The sequence below is a fragment of the Eucyclogobius newberryi genome, unplaced genomic scaffold (assembly GCF_026437365.1).
Source record: "Eucyclogobius newberryi isolate DKJ021-1_F unplaced genomic scaffold, fEucNew1.0.hap1 SCAF_19, whole genome shotgun sequence".
Lineage (NCBI taxonomy): Eukaryota > Metazoa > Chordata > Actinopteri > Gobiiformes > Gobiidae > Eucyclogobius > Eucyclogobius newberryi.
This window is the reverse complement of record NW_027315823.1, coordinates 22756380-22779705: the sequence shown is the minus strand read 5'-3', so window position 1 is coordinate 22779705 and position 23326 is coordinate 22756380. Positions and strand designations below refer to the sequence as shown.

Here is a 23326-nt window from a genome sequence, read left to right as displayed (position 1 = left end):
TCCATCTTTCATAAATGCCCCACAGGTCCCCAAACATTTAATTGTCGCTCGGTGAAGGCAGAGGACCGTCCTTCTCCGCTCGGTGATTGACAGCAGGGGGAATTGAACGCGCGCCTGAAGGGGATGGACGATTCTGAGACCAGTCGCAGCATGTTTAATTGTCACTTAGTAAACCATGTTTTTTTTACAAACACAAATCTAGAATAACGCGTTTAGATATCGCTTGGTTTTGAACGCGCTGCGGCTGCGAGAGGCTGCGCTGCCGCGGACCCGCGCGGCTCCCGGCGCCCCTCCGTCTCCATGACTTTGGTTTGGTCCAAACTTGGGACAGATTTGAGTTGGTTCCACTGCGCTCGCGGCTCGCTGTTTTGGGGGTGACGGAGCGCGTGTCCCTTCTCTGCGTTTCCCCCTGTCAATGGCTTTCAGGACGTATTTTATTTGAATGTCCGGACCTTTTAAGTGACCGATGATGGATATTCTATGGATATTATGGACCATACCGGCCGTAATAGCTGTTGAAGGTAAGCTAATGTTCCCATCCATCACCGCGTACGCGCCGCATCCTCACGCCGGCTGAGTTTGAAACAACAAAGCGCACGAGTGGACGTTTTCTGAATGTAATGAGGAGACTCACGGGGAATTACTCTCTTTCCTTTGCCATTGCCTTTCTGAAACACCGCGGCTTTTCCCGCACCAAGAACACGGCATGTAGTCGCTTTATGAACGGCGAGCGGTGATGAAGTGGGGGACACAAAAAACACTGGCAGGTTTACAGTCGTTATATTGGTAATTACGCGCGTAATAATGTGTAACACAACATACACCGCGCTTATTTATTGTTGTGCGCCTGTCTTAAAAACCTGGAGCAGTGAACGCCTGTCCCACAGAGGTGTGCCGGGGTAGTTGTCCCACAGCCGGAGACAAAACGAGGGACACGATAGAAACTACGGGGAGAGGGTCCTACTATTCCCGCACGCTTTCAGCAGAGACCCTCATCATTCATCCAGAGGGTCCAGAGCTGGAGGCGCAGTGTGTGTCCTGAGCCCAGGCGGTGGTGCGTGGGGCCGGGCAGCGTGTGGCGCGTGTGCCGCGTCTCCGCGCACAAAGGAACAGGTTGGCTGAATACCTGTGTGTGGTGTTTACAGTGGAAGCCTCTGGACACAGGAGAGAGGCCTCTTCATCACACAGGATTTATCTTATTTTACTCTGCACCACTATTACAGCCTTATATTACAAATAGTACTTATACTAATACTATCCCACTATATTAGAAGCTTACCTACCATATATGCGTTGGTTATAACTGTAGCCACACTTCAGCCCATTATTTTAAATATGTGCATTTCAGTCGGAACTTTCAATCGTATGATGTAGACTCTACTGTTAGATCTGAATAAATATATAAATAAATACATATTTTTTAGCTTAAAGTAACAAGTACTTATTCTTGCTTATGATGCAATAATACCAAAACAAATAAATAATAAATACTGTACTCCTGTACTTAATTCCATGCAAATAAATGCTTCTGCCCATTAGCCCATATATTACAAATATAAAATAGACAACTGTTACAACTGTTTTGTAAACTGTGAATTCAGAATATCTCAAGAAATATAATTTAATATTTTTTTATTCTGGTAAATTCTGTAAATGTTGCACAGTACAATAGTATGTACAGCACAGCACAAATGTATTATAGCAAGTTGTAAGAAGTAAATGATGAGTACTAAATAAATGTGCTATGTTGTAACAATATACAAATAGCATTAAATAAAAATAAAAATACAAAATAGTTTTACTCACATTAAAACAGTGCCTTTAATCCGTTACTTGACTTGTGTTACGGAGATCACATCTCTGCGTATGAACAAGCCGTGCTGCGTTCACTGCCACTCAACTTTATGGCTTTATAGCGTTGTTTCTGTCATTTTAATGTGTGACATTAATGTAAAATCCCAATGCTACACCAGGCTTTTTAGTCATTGTTTTGATTTAAAAACAAGAAGTTACATACAGTATTTAATTCTCATGCTTTGTATCTCAGTTGCTTGCGGATGAGTTTTCCTCAACTCAAGAATTCGATAAGGCCCCTCCATTTTGCACCATGAATCACCCAGTCAACTATCCAATGGGGATGCAAGGATGGCTATCATGTGAGAAATACAGAGAGTTGAGAAAGAGGTCACCGAAGCCTTAAGCCAAAAAAAGAAAAAAGAAAAAACATCCCAGCATGCATCGGGGCCGATCTCACCAGCGAATCATTTCGACACATTTGGCAACTGCGTTTTCGGTTTAATTCGAGTTGACATTCCTCCATATTGCGGTAACATTTGATGACAGGCATCAAACGTTGTATAGTTTGGTATTCATCTGATCGTATTTTGAGGTCAAAGGTCAACTGCAATATATGAATGATCAAAATGATAACGTTAGCACAGCGCCACATCATTAGGTTGAGCTGGTGTTTGGTTAGCTGCCTTAAGACGGTTTCCCATTAGGAACTTACTACATTTTACAAATGTGAAAATGATTCTCAAGGCCCTCTTTGAATGAACTGATCATCATGTGAAATACTTGACCTTTGAAAACTCTTTTTTATCTACGTTCTCACTTGTCCCCCTCCCACAGTAGCCTACATCCATCAGAAGCAATGACACATTAGGATGTTTTTGCCATGAGGTTAGCAATAGAACAATAAGATTTATACAGGTTTTTTCAAGCTCCTGTTTTTTATTTTTTTGGTTTATCATGTTGGTTTTTCAAATGATTTTGGCACTGGTTTTGTTGTAGAGATTGAAGGTCAAACTATGTATGAAGTATGGACTGTGATATGTTTGCTCTAAATTGCTGATGATTTATTTTTTACCCAATTCATCGCTGGCAGTCTTCTGATTCTCTCCTCGTCTTGTTGTGGCATTACAAATATTTATGGGAGTTTGTTGTTGCTATGATGCAACGAGTTCCTCCTCCAAACATGTGTGCAAGTTGTTGTGGTTCAGCCGGATGATGGATCACTTTGATACCAGACTCTTTTCCTTTTTATTTGAGCGGACACAATGTGACACACAGCCCACCACAGAGGACAGCGAAGCGGGTTAGAATAAGCTCACAGCATGGCGTCTTTTAAAAATGTCTCTCCGATTTTGATTGCATTTCAGCATGTGCGCCACATTCCTTCAAGCACTGGATCCACCGCAGTAGAAAATCATGTTGGCAAACATTGCCCGCCATGTTATTTCAATTCTGATTTGTCACTTGAATTAATACACTGGGTCGCATATCTTTGTGTAGGAAGTTTCAGAAATCCTGCCAAGTTTGGTAAAATGCTTTCAGATGTAAATGCATTGGCAATTGTTTTGTACGGTATAGACTGTAACATGGAAGTTTTACGCTGAAGAACAACAAAAGATAGACAATGGGATTAGATAAAGGTAAAACGAGCGCCCGACACAACTCACTGTTTTTGCAATTCCCCCAATGAGCAGATGCAGCGAGCCGGCCATGCACGCCAACCGCCACAGCAGGCTTTCACAAAGAATCTGTCTCTATTCAGGGCCTAATCCATGCTGCCGAGGGCTCGGCATTGTCACTTTGCATGCAAAATTTCAATTAGTGCTGGTACCAGTTGTTTCATTTGGACGAGGAGTGTCACATATCAGTGTAAAGCTACCTTTGGTATTGAAACCAAAAACAGTCATAACTGCTTAAATGCAAGTTTAAGAAAGCATCGATTTCTTGTATTATTATGTCCTACGGGAGATGGCTTCATTGTGTCGTCCTTATGATGGTGACCCGAAGAGGTGGTCAATAAAAGGTATTTTTGCACTGATTGCACAGAATTTTCCACATTGGCAGAAAAATAATTACATGGACCTGGCCTGTTTCCCAAATAGAGACGTGCTAATCGATATCGCTGTGCAGCTGGTTCCAGCTCGGATGGTCGAGGCTGCTAACCCATAAAACAGCCTTCACACAATTTGATCCTGTGTCCGTTAAACGAAATGCACAATAGACGCTAAGGCTTTGCATGCAACTCGCTAACAGCGACATGTTAGCATGGAAATTAGTCACTGTGAACAATGAAGACACAACGTAATTAGAGGTGACTAACCAAGTGTAATGCACGTCATGAGTCTATGTAACGGGCGGCAAAATGAAGCCCAGCCTTCACCCCTGCTACAATAGTGCCCTCCATTATTATTGGTAAGGCAGCAGTATAATTGTTCAAATTGAGCTTTCTTATTGTTTTTTGGTCAATCTGGAAGCCAAGGACAATAGGATATTTGTTCCAACGAGATGAATGGATTTAATCAATTCAACTGAACGAAAGATTTGAAAACCAAAGTATTGTATTTGAGATTTTTGATGTATGTTTTCATCTTAGCAGTAAGTTCTGAGTTTTAAACATTCATATTAACTAATAGAAGCATCTCGAGCAGGAGAATATGAAATAAAAGTGTTCGGTTTTATTGCATTCTAGGAGGAAATAAAGTCTTTACCTCTTTATAACCTCTGTATTTCACACAGGAATCTAGATCAAGGATGTTCTCATATTCTGCTGTCTTAATTAGCACATGTTAATTGGTAATGCCTATTCTCTTGGTAAGTCATATTTATTAGTAGGAGCCTGATTCATCTTGATCTACAGGGAATATAAATCATTTGGGGAGTGTCAAATGTATTTCCAGACTTTATTCATAACAAGCTTTCAATCTGCCCTGCAACAACTTGCCTGAAGTTCACTCTACTTTATGTGGTGGTTATCCTGTTTTGATTTTATCTTTGTTGCATTGGATTCATGGACTCTTTTCAGAAGAAAGGAACCAACATGTAATGTGTTGAACTTTATCTGAGTAATCTTAATAATGTAACACACTATTGCTTATTATAATTACTTACAGCATATGTTTACAAAAATGCATAAGAATGTAACTTTCCTCTGCACATTATTGCCTAAACAGAGAGAAAACCCACAGACGTGACTTATACTGTTGATCAGTTTGTAGCAGCGTTATCCATTTCTATTGTCTGTGTTTTCCCACTAAAGCCAGTTTATACAAGTCATTAGCCATTTGCTTCTATAACTTCAAATGGTTATTGCACATTCTTATTCTGTTCAAAATTCCCATTTTCACATGTTTGTACAGCTCTAAACCAGGGTTTACATATGATTTTTATGTAGAATGAGACAAGCTATTTTGTCATTTGAGGAGGAAATTAAGGGGCTCAAAAATGTCAGTCTTTGCAATTGACTAATTGCAACCTTCTAAATTGCCATATTGATTTGATTGCGATTAATCTTGCAACCTAAATGCAAATATATTCATATTTTATTTGTATGAGCCACATCACATTAATTCAAGATATTACGCAAGTAAAAAATAAAGTGCCTTTCCCCATCATCACAGATGACCGGCTCCGCTTGACCCCTCTGGGCCTGTCACATCCTTCATGTGAATGTTGAGTCACCCATATTCACAATATGGCCCATGAAACAGTCAGCTCAACACTGCCGCTCCTGATGCAGATACAGAGGGAACGAGCAGGAGTGAGAGGACGATAAGATGAGAGGGATCAGACCTGTGCTTTAGCCAACACAAACCCTCCGGATTAGATCTGGCCACTGGAGACAAAGCGGGTCTGATTGTCATCTGCATGACAAAGACGGTCTTTTTCTACCTGAGCCGCAGCTTGTACAGCGCGCTCACATCACATCTATCATCTATGTACCACGTGACTCTGTCTTTGTTTTCTGATTCTCTCTATGGCCCACGCCGTCTGTCCACCATGGGTCACATCAACAGCACGCCCCTCCCCCTTTTCTGTGCTAACTCACTCTGCTCCACACCACTTCTTACTATGAGGGCATTTCTTATCTTCATACCTTCATTTTGCTTTGGCATATTCTCAGTTTGCACGATATCGGAGGCCAGAGTCAGGTCCAACAGGCCTGCGGGTCTCTCAGACCCATAAGCCGACATGTTTTATCTGATTAGTGCATTGGACAGACAGGCTCTTCTCTTCTATAACCGATGAGGGTCGCCCTGGGTTAGCGACCCAGCAAGCTTTAGCAGCCATAACAAATAGATCAAGCCCCCTCTGCAGATTATCTACTCCGGCATATGTACACACATTACACACCAGCCAGGGCGCTCTTTAGAGTTTCCACTTTTCTCTTTTATCCCGAGCTTGAGGAGTGTAGCAGTCTTTATATGAAACGTTAATGGTAATAAACGTTCATCAGTACTACATTTAATAGAATTGTTTGTAAATGTTAATTAGCGAAAAGCCGCTCACTGATTGGGTTTGGTTTAGAGATACAGATTAGTTCACAAATCAACATTTTAATTTCAAGACGCAAATACTCAAATCAATCTTTTTCCAAACTAGACACAATATTTTCAAGACACTTGTCAAACAGACATCCACTGACATTCACTGATTTCTCACAGGTGACCATCCTGAAATCCATTCGTCGACTCCGCCTTCATTTGAGTTCTCTTCAATTGTCTCTCTCCCCGTTGTTGTCCCTTCAGTAAAATCAATGGCAGTGCAACAGTTGAATGAGAAAGATTAGCCTGAGTAGCACAACCACTTCTCTGAAAGTTAATCTGTGTTGTGGGCGATCGGTGACATATGCTCCACACGGTGAACTCTGTTAATGCCATCAGACCGTATCCCCCCCCCCACGTCCTGACTTCTATACCTTTAATTCATTGTCCTGTACTAATTTGAACCTGGTCAACCTAAGAAAGGAAATACTATCTGTACAACATATGCTAGATCTGCAAGGCAAAACTAATATACGTCTTTGGGGATTAATAAATAATGGCTGGAATCACAGCGTAACTCTGAAGTAACACGGGCTAAAACAGAAGCAGGTAAGGAGCTGATATGACTGTTTTCCAGAGTCTCCACTGGCAGGACCTTTTGGTGGTGAAATTACAATAGATCATTCGGGAGGGCAGCTGGAAAATCCATAACGGACCCCCAGAGACGTGCTGTGTGTGTGAAATCAATCCACCCATCCAGCTGAGGCCAATAACAAAGCGAATGATTGTCACATGATAGGGTTAAACACATACATACTATTATTATTCATACTGTCCAAATAGGTTCCTCATCTGCGCCTAACACAAGAAGGCATTTCATCAATGAAGGGCTTGATTGTTTTTCATAGAGCAGTCCTTGACCCACAGGGCCAAATATTTATCAATCAAATTGACTTTATTTATCTGTTAGGATTTATGAGGTTATAGGTCTTGAAAAGCAATTTTTAACATTTATTATTGTTTAGTTTAACATATTCTCACTGGGTATTCTTTATTATCAAGGATGCTAATAGTTTATACATATTTTGTTTAATTTAAAAGGTTTTAAATTAACATAAAGTTCCGTAAATAACAAAGTTTTATTGTATACCGTATTTTCTGAACTATAAGCACCTTTTTTCATAGTTTTGGACTTATACTTATATCTATACTTATATACTTATACTTATACTCCGGAGCGACTTATATGTGATATTATTTGTTATTTTCACACTTGCAACAGCATTTCATACTCCAGTTTTTTTCTTCTCTATTAAGCAATTTTTGAGAGACTTATACTCCAGTGCGACTTATAGTCCAGAAAATACGGTATGTATGTAATGACAGAGATGTGACACTATAGGGGATATTGGCGAAAGCAAACATGCCATGATAACGTTGTGGTCTGCACTATTAAATGACATGAGTTTTCACGAAAAATAGTAGTTTCGAGTTCACTTCAGCGGAAAAGCCTACAATGCCGTGATCCTTTGTGCCACGTCACCGTCAGAGCCACTGTTTGAGCCAGTAGGATCGCACGCTACACACAAAAGCCGCTCGCCGGCACACGTGGATGGAAGAGCGGTGTTTGCCAAGAACTACAAACAGATTAGAGAGGAAAGCCGAGCAGAGACTGTGCAAAATAATAGTCATAATACTAAAATGTCAACATGATTTCGATACTGAGAAAAACTATGATTTACCAACATTTAAATCATATTTTTATTTTTTTTTACCTCACATTCGAATGTTTCGGTTTGCTTTCAACAAGACAACAAGCCCTGAAGAAGAAAAGGGGACAACAAACAGTAGCTCTTCTGAAGTACAGCGCGGTACTCATGGAAATACTCGGGAAATACAAGCACCCGTTTGACAAAATATGGAATTCATCAGAAATAATAAAGTCCTGTTCAGGCTAAAAACTTGAGCACAACAGCGTGCTACTGCCTCACAACAGCGCACGGCCCAGAGCTGCAGAGTTTTCAGATTGTTAAAAGTGATGATGTCATACTCTCAGATGGGGGCAAGAGCCTGAATTCCATATTGATCACGTAATATTTGGCCTGAAATATCTAAAAGGTAAATTCACAAATGATTAATCTGACAATTTCTATTGCGTAGTGACTGAACTCATTAACATTTTGTACTACAACAAAAAATGCATTTTAGCATTATTAATTTTAGCTGCCCTCATCTGTATTAAATATGATTTGCCTATAGAATGTTGTGAGTAATACACATCCAGGGATTCATGTGTTTTCCAATTCTTATCATCACATTTTTACTCATCAAATGTGTTTGTAAAGCACAAAACAAAGCAGGGCCTTAGTCAAAATGCTTTACAGAACTGAAACGTGTTTAAACTAGAAAATTGCGATACAAATAAATAAATCATACTTTTTTAATATTATTTTTTATTATTCCACCACCAAGTTGTTCATAGTGTTGGTTCTTGACATAACATGAATTTTGCTCTTTAGAAAACTAACCACTGAACAATGACTAGGAGCAGCAGGATAATACGGATATTATGCTTATTATTGTAAGCAAGACCTCAATATTGTGATCCTTTGATAATATTGTGAGCCTTCACACAATATCGCAATAAATATCGTTACCGTGAGGTTTCCGTTTGGGCTATACCTATGTGATCTAATATAATTTCTTATGGTGCTCAGGGCAACATCTGAAATAAGGTGAATAGGGCTTTTTTGGAGGGAAATATTCACTACCAATTTTTCTGACAAGCCTTGCAATTAAATTTGCAGATTATGTTTTAATAATAGGATTCTGTTCAGTGTTCACATTTTCTGGAGAAGTGACAAAAAGACAAGAATCACATGCATTTGAGAACATGTTTGTACAGATCTAAACTACAGAGTTAGTAGTTGTTAAACAGAATAGATCTTTTGTGAATGAAAAACGTCAGCCTTTGCGATTTGCCAATTGCGCCCTTCCAAATTGTGATTGCACTTCATCCTAGTACAATACTTTGTCAAATCTTGTAGTTATAGGTGGTTCTTGTTACTCCCATGCTGCGCTCTACTATGTACCAACCCCGTCTGATTTCACCTCTCAGCTCACGCTCTGTTCGGCTTAAGCATCTGTATGACTCTTTGTGACAGCAGTATGGAGAGGGGCTTTTATGAAGTTGATTGGGTTGGTGTCAAGGGGCTGGCTTGTTCTAGTTTGGAAAAGGATTAGGGTTGTCTTCAGTCGTGCGATGTACTTCAGACTCAAGATGTTGTTGAGTAATATAATACATTACGTACTCTACAAACTTAGCCCAGGATTCCAAGCGATTTTTAGTTCTTTAGAAAATGACGCCGTTCATCCATGTAGCTTCTTCGGTTCAATAGACTTAATTAACAGCAGATACTCCTTACTGTAAACAGCTAGCGTGTGTTAGCATCAGCGTAGTAAGCGCCGCCCCTCATACACGGATAAGGCAGCGACTCACCAGTTCTTTGTCAGATAAACTGAAGAAGCTACCGTATTTTCCGGACTATAAATCGGAAGTCATCGTTTTGGCCTGGGTGCAACTTATACTTATACTCCGGAGCGACTTATATGTGATATTATTTGTTATTTTCACACTTGCAACCGCATTTCATACTCCAGTGCAACTTTTATATGTTTTTTTCTTCTCTATTATGCATTTTTTGGCCGGTGCGACTTATAGTCCTGGAAAATATGGGTATTTGGCTGAGTAACGAAACATCTTGACCCTTAAAACGTTAGTCTAGTTGACAGAATTACGTTTTCTTTTGCTATTTTCAACACGACTTTGTTTCAGTTGAAAATTACACGATTTGGCTTCTCATCCTTCTTTGTTTTTCCTTAATACTGGACCTCACATGGAGAATGACCTCAGTCTTCCACACAGCATTGCAGCCAATTACGGGATTATTTCTTCTCGGAATTATTTCTCGTCCATACATTTTAAATAGAAAGCACTCAAGTATCACTGCTTTTTATTATTCAGCAAGACAAGAACGTAATTTTTTGTAAGACCCTCTTTGATAAATTGTAATGGTAATTGTAATACAAACCGTAACGTGGGCCTGGTGTTTGCACGTGATGGGAAACATAAGTCCAGTCCATGAAACATTCTGCATCACAAAGTTGTTGACAATACCCAGCCCTTATATATACATATGTAGGACCACCCCAATACACAAAAGCTATACATTTCCCCTGAAAAACGGAAAGCTGCAATTTCCTTTGTCATTACGCAAGCACATTTTGTGATTTTCCTTTGATCATAGTTGCGGCTGTAATATCTTTGTCCTACTTTTAAAAAATAAAGCAAATTGAGATTCATACATTATTCTGTCTGCTTGCACTAATCACTGCTTCTTTTTCTCCTCTGAATCTTCATCTGCAGCATCTGGCTAGGGGCTATTGGACAATTATAGCACTAACATAAAAAGCAGAGACGCGAAGCTGGATTAGTAAGTCCAAGTGTGAACTCAGGGTCAACTCTAAGATGCTGTAATTCTGTCGCTTTAATGTCCGATCAGTGCATTAACATAAATGCAGGTCATAAAGGCAACTCATACTCTCCGTCCTCTCACTCTGAGGCTCCCCTTTCACTGTCTCATTTTCGTTTCTGCGGAAATGGCTGATGCTGGCTGTTTTGAAGTGTGTAAGAACTGAATGAACTGGCGTTGAAAGTGACAAGAAACAAATCTGATTTGAATCTTAACAGTTTTGTACAAAAGTAATTTGGACTCTTTCTTTTAAGAACCGTTGTTCCACACAGTCCCATGAATTAGTCTCACATTCTCAGTGGTGTAGTACTATTCAGTCAGTGTCAAAGAGTGAACGGTTAAAGTGTAATGTCGCTAAACAGTCCTGTAGTTTTTCTATTTTCTTTTTTCTTTTGACACCCCTCATCAGGACGTGGAAGGTGACAGCTGTTTGCCGAAACATGTCAAAGTTTCAAAACTGTTTTAAAATGAAATAATGGACTTTATAAATTGATACCTGCGACTCAATAAAATATCACACGTTAAACAACTTGACAACTTGAACTGAAATACTATATTCTATTTAATATCTCATACCTAATTGAGTTTATCAAGGATATGGGAGTTAACTTGGCTTTAAATCAGCCAATCTATGCAGCATTTAAAAGAACCTGGACTTGGAAAGACATAAGGTTATAAAATATCTATGACTGTGGGTTAAGTCTGTTTCAGAGTCCAATAAAAAGCTCTGTCTCCAGTTCTTTGTCTCCTTCTGGAACTTTAACAGCTGAAATAGAAAAAGTCTACAGACCCATACAGTACTGCATCTAAAAAATATCGTGATTAATTGTAAGCAGTACGTGTATTGAGGCAGAATGACGGCAGAAACCCCCCAGTGGATGTGAGGGATGTTATCATGCTATCTTCAGGTGTTATACCAGTGTGACAGACAGGTGTGACTGCATACGCTTCATCAACACGTGTAGACTGTGAAGAATACTGCAGAAGGACAAAAGCACACCTCTTTGTGCCTCCGTTCAGCACATTGTCGTGCTGCAATAACAAACGTGATAAGAACAACTATTTGACATAATTTGTAAACCACTAGTTCCTAATCTTTTTTTTTGTTAGATGTTCAGCTTCAGGGATTAACCGCAGCTAATCATTTGACCGACAAAAGAAGTGTGTAAAACTCAAGCCTGTTGTGAAGCACGCTCTTGTGTTGTGTGGCTCAAGGGCCCTTGTAAAACGCTCGCTCTCGTCCTCCCATTTAAAAGCATTTGCCGCTGTGTTTACCTCCTTTGTTTCGCTCCGGGCGCTCTCCCACAAAAAAGAACTTCACCTGCTTCCCTTCTTGTGTTGGACCAACCACCACCTGTCAGTCCCACGCTAATGTGAAATATTAACAGCTGAAGGCCCAGAATATAAAAGCCACTTCTCATATAAATACATTACCTGTCACTCCATGTCGGGATTTGGGCTTCAGTGCTGCCTCGTGATTTAAGGTTCTTTTGCTGGGCTGTCAGAGCAGACACGATTGTGCCTGTGGCCATAAAGAAACATATGTGGTTCTGTTTGAAGGTGGCGGGCAGGACCAGATGTGGTTAGTGAATGGGGCTGGACTTTTTTTCACACTTGCACATGTCAGACCCTTTTGGAGGAGCTAAGTCTGTTTCGCCGAGGTGAGAAGCAGCAGGTCTAATTGAAGTAGTTAATGGGCTGTCTGAAGCCAGCGTTCTGTACAAAAGAGAGGAAGCTTAGCTGACTGCATTTAGATTATGCTAAAACATGAGGTTCATTATCGTGTCACACAAGAACTGTGAGATTTGTTCATCTTTTTAAATTGTATGTGAAATTAGAACAAAATACCAAAAGATTTACTTTTGTGGCATGGGTGTGATATAAACTAGTGTTACGCCATCCCCTATCACACATTTTATAGTTTGATGCAATTTTGAGGATTTGAATTAACCATGATACAAACTCATTGAGATTAAGAGTGTCCTGGCCATGAGGCAGCAGCACAAAAGCACAAAAATACAACAACATTTCACTTATACACTCACGGCAATCAGCATGAAGTGACAGTCTCAAATAAAACACTTGAAGACTGAAACCATCGTTTCATGTTCATTTTAAAATAATTTGATAGAATAAAATGAAACCAGCTTGTTTAAATGAAACTCTGGAGTTCATTCCAAGACTGCAGTGAATCTAAAAGAAAATCTCTGTGAGTGTTCTGGACATAGAGAGCAGGTCCTGGTTCTGTATTAAATCTGGAATATTCTCCTGAGGATATGGAAAAGTCTTAATTGTTATTAAAAAATCTAGTCTATTTGCCATTTTAATATATTTTTAAATATATTTTTCAGCTAATGCTTAATCATTTAAAATTTACAAGCCAAATATTGTAAAAAATATTTCACATTTGACTTTTAAATGTATAGAATGTTCTTGAAAATAATTGTTTAATTGAGGAACCTTGTACTTCTAAGAGGACGATGTGGCGACAGGTGAAAGTGTGGAGATTATTATAAATGTCCACAGTGAAGAAACAAATTGTTGTATTCTCACAGGACACAGCCCCTTTTCCGTTGTCAAGCCAGTCTATTATTTATATGTTGTGTTCATAACATTGCATCATTTTATTTTCAATTGTAAATTAGCTTCACATGTCCCACTCTCACGTCTGCCCCAGAGCAATCTCTTTGAGGTTAGTCTCTCCTGTATTCAGTACTGATCCGCTGCTGCCACCTCCCCAGCGGACCCTCCCGCTGCTGCCTTCAGTGTAATGCAGCTGCAGAGCCTCCTCATAATAAATGTCTGTTTTAAAGCCAACCACGCTTTGCTTCATGACACAACCTTGCACCTTCTCCAGAGATCATCCCACAGGAGCAATTCACAACGTCAGTGATGTTTTCCCCGCTGCCGCTCCTCGATCTACCTCCCCCTGAACTGCTCTGACAAACATCAATGCAGTGAACGTAATCTAGATTAGAACAATGAATCCTACTTTTTGTGAGAAATTGGAACGATATGAATCCCTAATGTTATCACTGGATACAAATGTGTAGTGGGGAAGCCGCCTTTCTTTTCATTGAATTGGATTGGGTGGGGATGGGCTGACTTCAGACTGAAGCTTGGGGGGATGTGGTTCAGATAGAAGAGGTTTCAAAGATGAGCGTTCATTAATATTGAGTTGTGGTTTTAAGTTAGGGTCAGTGAAAAAGGAATTATCTCATGTGTTTGTCAGATGGATTTATGATACCATAGGATTGGGCGATATTAACAAAATGCAAACCACATTTTCCAAGATATTCAGACGATATTCTGTATATTAGTTTGGGTTTGATTATCATAAATGTTTATAAGATTAATCACAAATGTGCAGAAAGATCACCTTATGCTTTTTTTCATTTTCATTTATCTTCTTGCATTTTTTATCAAAACGATATACCGTATTTTCCGGACTATAAGTCGCACCTTTTTTCATAGTTTTGGCCGGGGTTCGACTTATACTTATATTTATATACTTATAATTACGCTCCGGAGTGACATATATGTGATATTATTTGTTATTTTCACACTTGCAACCGCATTTCATTCTCCAGTGCAACTTATAGTCTGGAAAATACGGTACTCAATATTCAAATGTTGCATATCCTTATATAACATTATCCACAATATTTTCTTAATTTCAATATATTGCCACTTCTATGATACCAGTAATAACTTAAAATATAGCCGCAAGCGGCAATGATCGGCCCTCGCCTCACCGCCGCCACGCCGCAAGAGGAGGGGGCGCTAACGCGCCCCAATTGTCCTTTTATTACGCCTACTGCTGAATCTGTGACGCTGTCACATCTTCTCCCCTTTGTTTTACCATCAAAAAGCAATTTTATTTTGAATTCTTGGCAAAATGTGCGGCTTTGCCGCACAGACACCGTGTCTCTTTGAATAAAAATGTGAATAACTTTTGACGGTCCACCCCTGAAGATGAGTCTCACCAAATTTCAGGTTAATAGGGCTAACGCCCTGGGAGGAGTTTGTGAAAGTCTAAAGTGTAAACATGTTCTGGCGATTTCCCCATTGGAATAACATGGGAGGTTTTGGTCATCGCTACGGCAAAACCATAACAATTATGACATGGGTCTCATTGACTTTTTTGATGGGGATGCCAAAATTGAGTTGTGTGTCAAATTTCATAAAATTTCGCAAAACTAAACATTTAACCTCCATATAAAATCTGTAGGGGGCGCTGTGGTGCCAAATTAATTTATTTCACTTCAAGTACGTTTAGCGCAAAGAGTTTAACAACTGATTCTAATTTGACGCAATTCGGACTTTATCTGCGCAAACGGCAGAAATGTTAAATTTGGGAGATTTCTGAAATTCTAGCTAAAGTTTGCGGCTTTGCCGCACAGAGACCGTGACAGGTATCAATGTAATTTGAATAACTTTTGATGTCCCACTCCTCAGTAGCATTTTCACCAAATTTCAGCTTTTTAGAGCCAACGCCCTGGGAGGAGTTCGTGAAAGTACGACGTTTGGAAAAACTCCCGAGTCCTGCTTAGCCATTTTTGAACTAATATGGCCGACATTTGGTTGGGCAGACTGCGTTGCCGTAATAATATTTTTTACTTCTCTTGTCACCATCTACCTCTGCGCCAAATTTCATGATTCTACGATCTGATTTTTTTGGGTCATTTCCTATCTCTCAATGCATTTTTGGTACATTTGGGGGAGCTGACGCGCCAATTTTTTTTATTTTAGAAAAGGGAAATAGCCAGAATGTAGAGAGGCACGATTTTTAGAGGTGTGCAAATTTTTGTGACTTTTCGTCAATGTTCACTGGGTGAAAAATAGGGGGGTTGGTCCCGAGAAGAAAGAAGAAAGAAAGAAAGAATAATATTCCGATGCGAAAACAATGTTTCCCATTTTTCAAATATTATAAACTATACATTTTCGGAAAGCGCTCGCGCTTTCCTACCTCATGGTGTGGGTCCCTGGTCACTGACGGGTACTTTTGTTAATTTTGAGTGGGCTCCGCCCACTTTGTGTTTTTGGCCTTCTATACAGTAATAATGTTCAATTTTTGCATTACATGCTTATATGCACGGAACATGCAAGAGATGGGGAACGTATTCGTGAGCTACTTAGGGCAAACGAGCACTTTATATTGGGATGACTACCGCTTCGCGGTCGTCATCCCAATATAAAGTGCTCGTTTAGTGCGCACTTTTGCACGGGCTTCGCCCGTTTACAACGGTAATGTTCCATTTTCCTACTACTAATTAGTATGCACGGGGCGTGCGTGAGTGAAGGAGTGAGTTAGTGAGTGTTTGGTAGTGGGCGAGCGCTTCGCGCACTTTGTGCGCACTTTCGCAGCCGTGCTTCGCACGGCCTTACGAGATTAATAGGCCTCTCGCCAGCTTGTGGCGCTCGGGCCTAATAATTAAATTCTAAAAGTATGCATAATGTCCTCTTTTAATTGAAACGTCAGAGGATTTCGCCACTCCTTTCCAAGAACACTTCAACATTACAAGTCTTTTTCCTTGCACTCTTCTCCATAATCAGTTTGAAATGAGAGCTAAGACTTTGGCACACGTCCATGGTGCCAACATGATGGAGCCAAAAACCCTTTTACAAACAAGATGAATAGTGAGCCACGGTTCATTCATAATACGAGATTTCATGTATAGCTTGTTTTTGCTGCGTGCAATTTTCTCTACAATCAGAGCCTGATACAAAGATTGGGATTCAAAAAACAGCAACAACGTTTCATTTCTTTCCAAGCTCCACTTGTGATTGCCAATTGGAAGTATGTCATAATTCCATTCTTCCCCAGTGAATAACCCATGTTAAAATGTAGAAATATCCTGGACTTGTATGTATTTCCTGGTTGCTTTCATCCTTGGATGTTTTTCGTTTGTTTTATGTAACTGCAGTGATTTTGTTGCTCGTTTCTTGCGTGGCTTTGCAGCCGCTCGGCCACTGCCAACTGGATTTTACATGGCTCACTTGGAGTTGTGTGTGAATTTCAGCGACAGCCATCTGCGCTGTGGATCTCTCGCTCGTGCAAACATCATATGCCCTTTTCTGTAGGGTGGTAACCAGTTCTCTGAGTTAACCTACCTCGATGTGCACCCATTGCCTCGTGTCCCTAGCTGGGATGAAAGGCTACAGTAAAACCTCTCTAATGTGGAATCTTCCTTTGTGGTAATGGATTTTCTGTCACTTTTCTGTTGGTGTCCACTTGAAGATGTTATTTTTTGATCTGCCTACAATGCTTCCCAGAATGGCATTAAAGGTATTGCTCAATGGAGACGATGGGGGATGCCATCAGTTCAAGTTACAGGTCAGGTCTGTGCAGAGGCAGTAAAATGCATGTATTTCAAGGTTTTCAGCAATACAATCTCCTGAAATTGATCAATTGCAAGATAGATTCAAACAAGGCACAAAAAATCAGAAAAGATACATACCGTATTTTCCGGACTGTAAGTCGCACCTTTTTTCATACTTTTGGCCGGGGTGCGACTCCTACTTATATTTATACTTATATACTTAAACTTATACTCCGGAGCGACTTATATATGTTTTTTTCTTCGCTATTATGCATTTTTTGGCTGGTGCGACTCATACCCCGGTGCAATTTATAGTCCGGAAAATACGGTAGTACATCGTATCACCACCACTAATTTTTTCTTATGCTGCTTGAGTTAGGACTGTTTGACAAAGAGATTGAAGATGAATACAATGACTGTCTGTAATATGTCACATTAAGTTTGGCTGGACTCAATCAGATTGCATATGCCAAAGCTATAGGCCTGGACTTGCTGAAGGACAAACAATAATCTACTATTTTCATTAGACTGTGGGATGGTAGTGGCCTTTCGCTATCCACAGCAGTATGTAATGTGCTGATTGCTCAGGACGTGCTTGGCAGAATAAAGTCCCAGCAATAAATTACAGCCGGCCAAGAAGATGATGATTGGATGAGAGGAAAATCATACCTAATCTCCTTATTATGGAAGCACAAGTCAGCGTGTAATTTTGTCCCTCTGTGCGTGGTTCTTGTTCATGGTAGGAAATGAGGGAGAAGCTGAACGGATGATCTGCGCTAAAGCATGTGCTATCCTCAGGCATGGTTTGGTCACTGGCCCATGTTGTCATGTGACCTCAATGTTAACCTACCTGTATTCATGTGGGATGTTTGTGCTTCCATCTTACACACTTGTGTATATACAGGAACTAAATGAGGTCAAATGTCTGCTTTTTTATGTTTTGTGCTGCTTCATACAAAATGCTGTTGATTCTACTGCAGAATACTACAGACAGCAGTTTATTATTTTATATAACTCTTGTATGTTATATTGTTTTTGATACAGTATCAAAACTTTTGTTTTGAAGAAATGTAAAGTTAGAATTCAAATTTTCTAAGGGAACAATAAAAAACTACAAATAGGCTGATTAAAAGAAAAGGTAAATACATATGCCATATGATTGTTCAAAAGAGGGTTTACTATAAAGTGATATATCTGTAATTGTGGTTATACTTTAATGGTCCTTGGGTTATTGAACCTAAATTACCCTTGCAGATGTTTTACCACATTTATGATGTATAGCAAAAATATTATGCAATTATATATGTCGTAATACAAATAAAATAAAAGGGGTATCGCCTACACTTACAGGCAAGTAAATGTTGTGTTACACCTCTTCCATGTCACAAGGCATAATCAGAAAAAAAGTAAGCTATTTCTCACTCGACATGGACATATCACCCTTCAGGAATGATATTCAGCTTACCTTACTTAAAATGTCACAGTTGCAACACATTTTTCCTTGATCAGCACACATTGCCTGCTCTCACCATTACGTTGGATAGGTAAGCAGCTTATGGAATCTACATGCAAGGCACAGCTGAGCGCTTTTAAATATTCACCACTTTAGTGGGTATTTATTGGAGCGATACGAGATCTAATACATTTGATTTGCTGTAGGGGAACAAGTGTGTGAAGAAACTTTTTAAAGCTTGTATTAATTAGAAGTGTATAGTTTTCATACTTGAAGGTTACGACGCAGAAAAAGTGGTGCAACAATGAGTATATTTTAATGGAAATAATTTGACTTTAGCATTGTTTATGTTGAATACTTTTACTGGCAGATGAAGTGTTCTTCTGGGTGACTTCTACATCTGGATACAGAAGCTAAATACAGCACATTAAAAGAGCAGTTATGTCCCTGGGCGATAGCACTCCAGCCACAGGGGAAGACTTTGCCCTATAATTTCTCCTCAACATGTTTTTATATCTTCTTTGTTTCTTTAATCGAGTAAGTGGCACGTCGGCTCAGGTTAACGTAGAAAGTATAACGCTGGCCTTGTTTTACAGTGGAGCGTTTCTTCTATCAAGCAAAGCTGCTGGGAATTAGGCCCTTTAGATTCCACCATAACATAATGAGATTGCAATAAAATATGAATGTAAATCACAAGAAAGAGATGTGCCATATTCTGACTTGGAAGAAAGGATTACATTTAAAAGATACACTTTTGCAATTGTTTTGGGGGATCTGCTAAAGGCATTTTTGACTCATGTTTAGCCCGTTCAGATAAATTGGTAGCTCTCAAAGCTTGTCCCAAGTCAAAAAAATCTGGCATGCTAGAAGGCAGATAAATGGAGAAAATAGAAATGTTCTGATTCATATATAAGTCATTTGTTAGTACTTAATAATAATAATAACTTTTATTTATATAGCGCTTTTCAGGGACCCAAAGACGCTGAACATATATAAAAAAAGGGGGGGGGGGTATTTACAGACAGGGGGGGACAACACGTACAATACACATTAATATACAGATAAAATGAACAAGACAGAAGAAGTAGAGAGAAAAAGATGGGGATGTAACAGGGGGTAGAAGAGTAGGCAATGGGGTAGAGGAGGCTAGGGGTAGGGGAGGTCATAGGCTTGGGTGAAGAGGTATGTTTTTAGGCGGGATTTGAATGTTGTGAGTGAGGGAAAGTGGCGGACAGGTTGGGGGAGGGAGTTCCAGAGTTGGGGTGCTGTTCGGGAGAATGCTCTGTCGCCAAAAGTTTTCAGTCGGGATGCTGGTGCTGTCAGGGTGAGAGAGGAAGAGGATCGGAGAGCTCGGGAGGGGCGGTGGGGGATGAGGAGGTCAGACAGGTAGGGGGGGCAAGGTGGTGAAGAGCTTTGAAGGTGAGGAGGAGTATTTTAAAGTTTATGCGCTGCTTGATGGGGAGCCAGTGGAGAGAGCGGAGAACGGGAGTGATGTGATCACGGGACCGGGTGTGGAGGCGGGCAGCGGAGTTTTGGACCATTTGGAGTCTGTGGAGGGAATGGGAGGAGATGCCAGTGAGGAGGGAGTTGCAGTAGTCGAGGCGGGAGGAGATGAAGGCATGGATGAGGGATTCAGCAGCGGGGAGAGTGAGGCAGTGTCGGATTTTGGCGATGCGGCGGAGGTGGAAGTATGAGGTCTTGACGATGTGGCTGACATGAAATCATTCATACCCACATTTATCTTTGCGTGTCTTCTTCTGTGATATGCTACGAGTTACTTTCCAAACCAATAATGTCATAATCTGTGAGATCTCAGATTGAGAAAGACTCTTGAATGAAACATCTTGTATTCTAAAAACCGGTGTCTAGATTCTACAATACAATCAAAAGCTAAAATCAGCTGTGCCGTGCTATTTCCTCCTTTCTTTTACACTCTGCTTGCTGTAATGACCAGTACCCATGAAATGAATACGTTTAACTCTAATCAATAGGATTCATGGCTCCTTTAAAAGCCAAAGGTGTCTTTTCTCTTTTCAAAGTGCTGCTTTGGCCACAGTCCAGTGTACATCTGACCAATAGCCAACTGTGATAAATTTTTACTATCTTGGCCGCCCGCTTTAGATTCACACCTCTTGTTAAAGTTTGAAAGAGCTGCGATGTCTTGATGCATTAAGTAGCAGTGATTCTGGACTCAGGCAGTTCATTTATCTCCATGTTGTTCATCTACCCTGTTTTTCCGTTTTGTGGCCTTTCGTTCCAGCGGTTCTCAACTGGTAGTTCAGGACAGAAGTTAATTGCAGGAAGGTTAAATGCACCAAAATGATGACGCAGTGTTGGAGCCCTGTTTCTAAGGGAGGTTTTGAAGGTTTTCTTTTCCACCAACAAAATGGAACGACAACAAAATGTGTGACAAAAGTCCTTCACTTTAATTGTTTGGCTTATGTTGCTAAATTGGGCTGGATTTGAATTATTTAAGCTTGTATTGATCCATCATTATTTTCTGTATTTTTTCTCTTACTTCTACTGGTTTGGCTGTATATCTTCAAATTGAAAATCCCCAACCTTCATCATGTAGTTTGAAAGTTGTAGTTGCTAATAATTTAACTCAAGCTCAAATTGTTTTTGGCAATGCATTGACAAAAATAGAAGAACTAAGCACAACTTTTTGGAGAATGCGTCCAGAACGGCTTCTTTGAGACTTATTGCTGCTATGTATACTCTTATTTTACCCTGACTTGCCAATAAAGCCATATGTGAAACTCTTGCCTTGCTTTTTTGTCACCAATATAGAAAATGGATTGAAATTGAACACACGCTCATAATAATTACATTGTGTTAATCATTCAGGGAGACTCAGTGTTTTTTTCTTGGCTTCTATTGAACTGAAAAGGGTTTTGAAGTTTGACAACCTTGAATGTATAGGAGATTCGAAACATAATCAACTTCATATCACATTGAAGCTTAACATCATTCTGTGGCCACTGTCACCGGGTTGTGTAGGAAATATAGAAGATTTCATTATCTGATAGGAACCAATTGGGCCTCTCCAGGAAATGCACTTATCGTGCACCAGACGTCAGTTCAATAGTCGAACCACTGCATCTGGAATAGACCTTTATATCGTTCAGTGTGGCTGACTATAAACCTATAAATGTAACTTATTTTATTGGACCACATTCAAATGGCCTAAACTCAGTCGGCTGATGTTAATAATAATACTGATGTAGACAATTGCCGTTTGATTTGAGCCTAGCACTATACTCATCGGGTGTTCAAATGGGGTACAAATGGCTTTTAAAATACTGCCTTATTGATATTTACTTACTTAATCAGCTTTAGCTTTATATAAGTCAGTGGCCATTAATAACTAAACCGTGCTGTTTAAATTCACATCAAGTCCCGCATAGTGAATGTTCTTTTGATTACAATGGCATTTAATTAATTCACATGCAGCTATTACAAGTAATGCGCAGGATTTGTCTCTGTTTGTAGTGCAAATAAACACTATTATCCATGAATTGTAACAAAACACACTTCATTTCTTGTAGGATTGGGCAATATACCGGTGCTAATTAATCAGATACTAATCAATAATAAAACTACTACTCATTTGAGCAAGTCTCAATACTAAAAAGGTCCTTTTAACTGTACAAAATGTGACCTTTACTGAACAGTTTTAGAATGATCGTGAGCTTCATCGGAACTAACTTAAGATCCCATGGAAACGTAAAGAAAGTGATATTATTTTGTGTTGTCTGTTGTCCAAAACCTTGACCTAACAAAGAGCATTTTTAATATCTGTGATGTTTAAATCGGTATTGAGTCTATTCCTTGGTATCAAAAAATGGAGTTTGAACTTTTAGCATAGTGGTAATATCGCTGATTTCTGTGATATTTTCATATATGTGTATCTGAAAAATCTCCCAATATATATCTGGCCAAACATTTTCTACATATTTTTAAAGAGAAGGCTGCGCAATCATCATAAAACATTCAACAAATTATAGTGTACACTTCACTACAACTTCACTTCAATTCATCGGCCTTGTCATTGTTTTTAAAATATTGATACTGTTTTAAGGCCTGAAAACAGCTTTATAATAGCTATGCAAATAATACTTTTCAAAGTGTTTTAGGTGTCTGACTGCTTAATATAACGTAGACAGTGCACCACAAAAAGAACAAACTCAGAGCCACATTCAGCGCGCGCAGCCTTCCAATTACACATGATTGCATTTTAACACTCACTTAAAACAGACAATCTAATCTAAATCCCATCAGAATCGTGCCGAACTAAATTTATCCTGGTTAGAAGCTGTTAAAGTCTTTCCTTCCCTACCATGTCCAATTGCAAACATGTAATTTAGACAAGAAGGCCTAATTACCCACAGTTAAAAGTAACGACTGGTCCTGGAGCTTTGTGCCGGAGTTTCCAGGCTAACGTTCTAGTTCTTAGTGAGTGTCATGCGTCTGAAAAAGGGGAGAGGGGTCCGCGCCGCTGTCTATAGTCCGTGCGTAGAAGCTCATTTGCCTAATCTTGGGAACTAGAGTGGAAGCCATGTATAATGAGTAGTCCCTTGTCTCTTGTCTGCGATGGAGATGTGGGGAGGGGGCAGACTGAAAGACATGAAGGTATTAGTCGGACAATGGGGCAGGCGAGGAGTTTATGCAAAAGCCAGTGGAATGGTCAAGCATTTTTAGCATTTTCACCACTTTTGTGCGAGCGCGATTCAAGCGTCGCAC

General features: G+C 39.8%; 1 protein-coding gene across 6 annotated transcripts in view; it reads left to right on the top strand.

The window, feature by feature from the left end:
• Positions 1 to 360: 360 nt before the first annotated feature.
• ephb2b (eph receptor B2b) overlaps positions 361 to 23326 on the top strand; it is a 114764-nt gene continuing 91798 nt past the window's right edge. For all 6 annotated transcript variants that reach the window (XM_072452181.1, XM_072452183.1, XM_072452179.1 and 3 more), the window contains exon 1: positions 361 to 521. In XM_072452181.1, coding sequence (XP_072308282.1) covers positions 467 to 521 — 55 coding nt within the window. In that variant the 5' untranslated portion in view covers positions 361 to 466. The remainder of the gene's footprint in view (positions 522 to 23326) is intronic.